We start from the raw sequence: 6,867 nt of genomic DNA on the forward strand, positions 1-6,867 counted from the left end.
TTCAATAAATTACGTTTCCAATCTTCACGACCCGACAACACCAAGTGTCATTCTAATCCCAAAATCCAAATAAATTTTATCATTGTGTTTCTTGGTTATTTGGAACACCATGGGTGTTTTGAGTTGTTTGTCCTATTAGGTTGAGAATGGTGTTACATCGTAATGACCATCCTAAGTAAAAAATTCATCGAAGATGGTAGTGATTCACTGCTATTAAACCTTTGGACAAGAACCTTTGACCTCAATTAAAATTAATATTTTATCAACATTGTAGCGTGATTTCGAATAACACCAAGTGTCATTCTAATCTCAAAATCCAAATAAATTTCATCATTGTGTTTCTTGGTTATTTGGAACACCATGGATTTCGAATAAAAAACTAACATTAACCTTTAGCTGTAAGATTCAACTGATAACAATATCATATACTTACGAGTACCATACTGTCTACAGGAGAAAACTGTGAAGAGGTTTACGTATTCTAATCCAAACGATATCCACAAACGAGATATCATATTGTTTTTCACGTAACCGTCTTTTAAACCGGCCAGTATGAGGAGATCTTGAAAAATATGTGCTAAATTGGTACTAAATACCACAGGGCTAATTGAAGCTTCAGGTGTGTGGTGTCCAAACACTAATAACTTGACTACTGTTCTAGTGAGGAATTTTACCATTAATGTCCATGTAGGTAGTAGCAACATCTATTTTAACAGACATTAATTTGGTTACTTTTTTTATGGTTAATTGAGGTTTTAGCTTGTTTTTTTTTTTTTTTTTTTTTTTTGTATAAAGCTTTCAATCAGAACGAATGGTTCGATTTGCGCATGAAACTGTCTAAAATGAATTTGAAGTAGGTTTAAAAACAAATTTGCTATTAGGGAGTTTCAATCCCATATTTTTTGTTTTACAAAAATCTATTTAGAATATCAAATGATCTACAAAATTCAAATTAGTTTCAAGTTCAACCCAAGATTTCTGTAAAAAGCAAAGCCATATTAACATTTCCATGCTATTACTATTGATCTACACAAGTATGGTATAAAGCTTTCAATCAGAATGAATGGTTAGATTTGCGCATGAAACTGTCTAAAATGAATTTGAAGTAGGTTTAAAAACAAATTTGCTGTTAGGGAGTTTCAATTCTATATTTTTTGTTTTACAAAAATCTATTTAGAATATCAAATAATCTACAAAATTCAAATTAGTTTCAAGTTCAACCCAAGATTTCTGTAAAAAGCAAAGCCATATTTAACATTTCCATGCTATTACTATTGAATGAAATGTTGTTCAGACTATTTTGATTAGCATCTTTAACCTTTTAACGTATTCCAATTTCCATTCATTCCAAGTCATTTATTTGTCTATTTTTAAGGAAATCCTCTTCAGTTATCTTCTCTTGGTTATAACTTCGTCGTCTGGAAAATAGTTTTTTAATGGAAATCATGTCATTGTCAACTTAAGGAAATCCTCTTCAGTTATCTTCTCTTGGTTACAACTTCGTCGTCTGGAAAATAGTTTTTTAATGGAAATCATGTCATTGTCAAACAGGATTTTTGAACCTTTATTGGTTTTATTCAGATATCTTTGGTCTAGTTGTTTGTTTACCTTGTTAAATAAATATGTTTTGAGTTGTTTGTCCTATTTGGTTGAGAATGGTGTTACATCGTAATGACCATCCTAAGTAAAAAATTCATCGAAGATGGTAATGATTCACTGCTATTAAACCTTTGGACAAGAACCTTTGACCTCAATTAAAATTAATATTTTATCAACATTGTAGCGTGATTTCGAATAGCACCAAGTATCATTCTAATCCCAAAATCCAAATAAATTTTATCATTGTGTTTCTTGGTTATTTGGAACACCATGGCGTGACAATGTTTGAAACGGTACTGAAAAAGTTTGGGGCCATCATCAAAGAAACAAAGTACTCTCTCGAAAATTCCAAAGTTCAAGGTTCACATTACGTATGTACAAAAATAATAATGGTATTGTAATGGTAATGATAAAGACAGAATGACACACTAGCACGGATTGAAATTTACATTTATGTTAGTACTGTAAGGACCATTTATTTTGGTAATTTAAAATGTTTCTTGTTGTACAATTTCTATTATTTCGTAAAAAAAGAGTTCAAAACTTCTCAGGTGGTCAAACAAGAAACACATTTTGATTTTATTTTATGTTTCTAAAAAGAAAAAAAAAATACAGGGTCTAATAGTTTTTTCCCCTCCAATTTATTGCATTGTGCCCTTTCTATTTCTAGTACTTCTTCAAATCTTTGGTACTACGGAGTGTCTTGGTTCTGAAATTCCCTTGATTTATTGGATTGAGTTCTGGGCCCATGCTCTACCTCTACAGGGTTGTCTATCTCTTGGCTTAGTCTAAGCTTCATTGGTGAAAGCTATGGCAAAAACAATTTTCTGTTAATTCAAGTAAGGTCTTGATAATTAATTATGGAAGAATATTTGGGAAACCTTAAAATGTATATGCCTCCTTCGCGTGTGAACTACACCTCCATAAAATATATAGCACTAGCACAAGCACCCCATCTACCAGTTTTGTAGGATTATAATTTAGTAATCGGGGGTGGGGGCGTCTGGTACCCTGAAGCTTAACCAGGTAATCCTGTATTTGAAATGTTAATTTTCGGGTTCTTCTCAAAACCCCTCTTCGGCAATTAAAATCCTCCCTGAGGCGAATTTATTGTTTCAGATTTAAAATGACGAGCCCCCACTCCTCCTTCGCGCTGACGTTCAATTAAAAATAATCAAAACGAAATGGAACAAGATATAGTAGAACCTCGATTATTTCAACCTCTATAATTTCAATCCCAAAATCGGCATTATTTTCTAGCTTTCAAAGGATTCGATAGGGTATTTATTTCCCATTTTGTTCTTTTGTATCTAAATTTTGCCCTTTTTTCATTGTTTTATATGGAACTTCGATTATTTCAACTACCCTCGGTCCCAATTAGTTGAAATAATCGACTAATTGGGACCGAGGGTAGTTGAAATAATCGAGGTTCTACTGTATAGCGTTGAAGAGGTTTGTGTTATAATTTCTGACGAGTTTAATGACTGCACAGTAGCCACCTGCACCCGGGGTCCCTGTTATCTAGCGATGTAGCCTGAGGTCGGTTTGGTTACACCCGTTCCTGTCAGGTCAGAAATCACCGAGGTGAAGCAACGTCGAGGTTCTGTATCTGGATGGGACCGACGCCCTTTTGGGCATTTGGCACAGGGCAATCTACGGAATTCTACAGAAAAAGGAAATATAAGCAAGGGTCTTTTTATAGTTTTTTTTTTTTTTAATTGTACCAAATACATAAGACCTAAAGTCAGTGCAATAGTCCTAAACTAAAATCGACGCGGCACACAAGGGATCAGGAAGAGACCGCCTTAAGATAAGACCTTTTGTTTAAACTGCGGGAGTAAAGGGACTTTTCAGTCTCATTCTGGCAGTATAAGCAGGGTCTATTCTATTCTATTCTATTCTAATATCATTACTCCGTGTCCACAGAGACATTTTGATGTTCACCTCTGCCTCTAGGATGCATTTGATTGGAGTTCCTGTTTGTTTTGCAAGTGCTTCACAAGTGATTGTTGTTGTATTCTTAGTCTAATGCAATTCAAAATACATGCAATGTCTTTCCTTGTCCTTTACCTTGTTGCCAAAGGATCATTTGACCACATTTTGTATTCAATCATGTCTTCCTTTTGATCTCGTTTATCCTTCATTTTCTTTGAAAGATAAATCTTCATATCATTACTCCGTGTCCACAGAGACATTAATTTGATGTTCACCTCTGCCTCTGGGATGCATTTGATTGGAGTTCCTGTTTGTTTTGCAAGTGCTTCACAAGTGATTGTTGTTGTATTCTTAGTCTAATGCAATTCCAAATACATGTAATGTCTTTCCTTGTCCTTTACCTTGTTCCCAAAGGATCATTTGACCACATTTTGTATTCAATCATGTCTTCCTTTTGATCTCGTTTATCCTTCATTTTCTTTGAAAGATAAATCTTTATGCGAAAGATAAATCTTTTCTGCCACAGGCTAGAAAGATACAAGAGGTTGGATGAGTCACCAAGAAAAAGGGAAATAAATTTTGAGCACCTTGGGCCCGAATCTAAAGTCGTGAGATATTCGAACCCTTTTTGAGCCCTTTTTCAAATTATGACTGACACATGATGGGTTAATATTGCATCTTTGTATTAAATAATAATTAACGGTTATCATTAAAGGTGCGTTGGCTGAGTGTTGTAAGCATTAAGCATCAGAGGTCTGGCTAAAGTAATAGTTCTCTTATCCTTGTATTGTTCTAGTATGGGAATGTTGATCTGTAAATTCTTCAATGAAGATAGGTATCCTACAGTCCAAAGAATGGAATCTGGCTTGAAAATTGGAATAAAATAATATTCTTTGAGTTGTTAGGTTAGCCAGCCTATAGCTTGGAAGGTAGCACGTCTTGCTGTCGATTACTAGATTCCGTCCGGGACGAACTTTATCTTAACCAGGGTGTCTACCAGACTGGAAAACCGGGAAAAGTCAGGGAATTTCATGGAGACTGGAAAAGTCAGGGAAAAGTCAGGGAATTTCGCACATGATGGGTTAATATTGCATCTTTGTATTAAATAATAATTAACGGTTATCATTAAAAGTGCGTCGGTTGAGTGTTGTAAGCATTAAGCATCAGAGGTCTGGCTAAAGTAATAGTTCTCTTATCCTTGTATTGTTCTAGTATGGGAATGTTGATCTCTAGAAAGTAAGAGTTTAATCTGGTAATCCTGGGTCTGTTGCAAGTAGTGATGTTGCGATATATCGAAAACCGGTGTGCCTATATCGGTATATTTTTTCCCGATATATCATCGATACATGGCGTTATTACAAATCTAGTTGCAAGTGCAGACTCAGACTGTTGTGTACCTTTTATGGTACGACACGATATTGTACGCAATTTACTTACCTACTTTACCTAATTTACTTACCCCATGAAAGTTGGACTTATATTAAAAGGGGCCAATATCTAGGTCACAAACCTTAAAATTTGAAGAATTCGGCCTATTTCATTGCCTGTTTCTGTCGTCTGTTGTTTATTAGGAGTCCCATGTTCTACTGTTTTATTTGTAGTTGCTGTTGTTGCTGTTTTATCAACTCCTTCGTTAATTATTGCCTGTTGCTGTCGTCTGTTGTTTATTAGGAGTCCCATGTTCTACTGTTTTATTTGTAGTTGCTGTTGTTGCTGTTTTATCAACTCTTTCGTTAATGGATACTGTTTTAGAAGTACTCACTTCTGGAGTATACTTTTCATTATCATTTTGTGTATTAAAATTTTTTACATTATTTTTAAACTCATTTCCAGATTTACCAGAAGATAGAACCTTAAGCCATCCTTTAGGGGTACCTGTCCTTGCACTCAGAAGTGGGGTTTTTGGAGTTGAGCTGGGTAGGAACGGTACACCATGCACATGTTTCACATATTTTGTGTTTGACGGTGGAGTTTTACGAGTATTTCCATATGATTGACCTTTGACCTCTGTATAAGTATTTTTAGTACTTGATTGATTACTCAACCTACTGATCTCTTTGTCCGTCATGTCCAAGGTTTTATCATCACGGTACCCGTCTCGTAACATTTTCAACTTGAATAATTCATATCTCAATTGTATTTCTTCCTCTGAGAAGTAGTTTTTCTTGAACTTTTTTACAAAGTGTACGAAAAGGTCTTTGACCGACTCGGATCCAATGTTGTCATATAAATCTAGAACAAAAGGAACAGTTGAATTTAATGTTTGACCTTCATATCTTTACTTATAAGGGTATGAAGGCTTTAATTATACATACATATAAAAGTGAGATCCATTCTGTAGGCATTCATACACTGCTCACCCTATCTCTAGAACCCCAACACCTAGGAAGCTTAAATTTGGTAGAAATACTCGTACCTATCCCTAATAGGAGTAATTTTACCGATATCTCCTTTACTGACCTTCATACCTTTACTTATAAGGGTATGAAGGCTTTAATTATACATACATATAAAAGTGAGATCCATTCTGTAGGCAGTAGGCATTCATACACTGCTCGCTCTATCTCTAGAACCCCAACACCTAGGAAGCTTAAATTTGGTAGAAATACTCGTACCTATCCCTAATAGGAGTAATTTTACCGATATCTAAACCGATCTCCAATACTATTTTCAAAAGATAAAAAAAAATCTTCGTAGGAAGATATTTTTTTCTAATTAGATAAATAATTAACGTTTAAACTCACCCAGATCATTATAATCGTACAAATTTTCGATCATATCCACAACTTCGTCCGTAGACATGGAATCAATCATTGGAATAGTCATAATAATGACTGATAGTACCAGATCAAATGTTAGTTTAGACATCTTCTATTAGTTTCCTGGATTCTACAGAGAGATATGTAGGTCTTCAGTTCACAAAAAGAGCTCAAAACTTTGAATTACACTTGGATAATGACTGAAAGTACCAGATCAAATGTTAGTTTAGACATCCTCTAATAGTTTCCTGGATTCTACAGAGAGATATGTAGGTCTTCAGTTCACAAAAAGAGCTCAAAACTTTGAATTACACTTGGATTTAATTTTCAAGTATGCCAGAGGTAACACTAAAAATATAGCTCGGTCTAAGTCACTACTTGTGTACAAAGATCGATGAAGTAGTTTGTAATTAAGAGTAGCTAAACAGAAGAAATTGACTAATTTGCTGATTACGACCTAATTCGTCAGGTGGACTATTCCGGGGAAAAATGAGTGATTTTTCTCAGTTACTAATCGTAGGGGCCATTGCATGAACATGGAAAATTCCTACTTCGTACGAGTACTTCCTATGGA

General features: G+C 34.7%; 1 protein-coding gene across 1 annotated transcript; it reads right to left on the bottom strand.

Annotated features, from left to right (window-relative positions):
• Nucleotides 1-5,167: 5,167 nt before the first annotated feature.
• On the bottom strand, nt 5,168-6,587 carry LOC103514633. The gene is made up of 3 exons (XM_008479531.3): nt 6,559-6,587; nt 6,279-6,433; nt 5,168-5,766 (listed from the first exon to the last, which is right to left on the bottom strand). The coding sequence occupies exons 2-3, from the start codon at nt 6,400-6,402 to the stop codon at nt 5,168-5,170; spliced, it is 723 nt and encodes a 240-aa protein (XP_008477753.1). The 5' UTR covers nt 6,403-6,433; nt 6,559-6,587.
• Nucleotides 6,588-6,867: the final 280 nt, after the last annotated feature.

This window comes from Diaphorina citri, unplaced genomic scaffold, assembly GCF_000475195.1.
Source record: "Diaphorina citri unplaced genomic scaffold, Diaci psyllid genome assembly version 1.1 scaffold1192, whole genome shotgun sequence".
In the NCBI taxonomy this organism is placed as follows: Eukaryota; Metazoa; Arthropoda; class Insecta; order Hemiptera; family Psyllidae; genus Diaphorina; species Diaphorina citri.

Excerpts from the sequence above, each read along its gene's own strand:
- LOC103514633 (XM_008479531.3), bottom strand. The coding sequence starts at position 6,402 with ATGTCTAAACTAACATTTGATCTGGTACTATCAGTCATTATTATGACT. Across the intron at positions 5,767-6,278 it reads GTACGATTATAATGATCTGG|ATTTATATGACAACATTGGA; the intron begins GTGAGTTTAAAC and ends CTTTTGTTCTAG.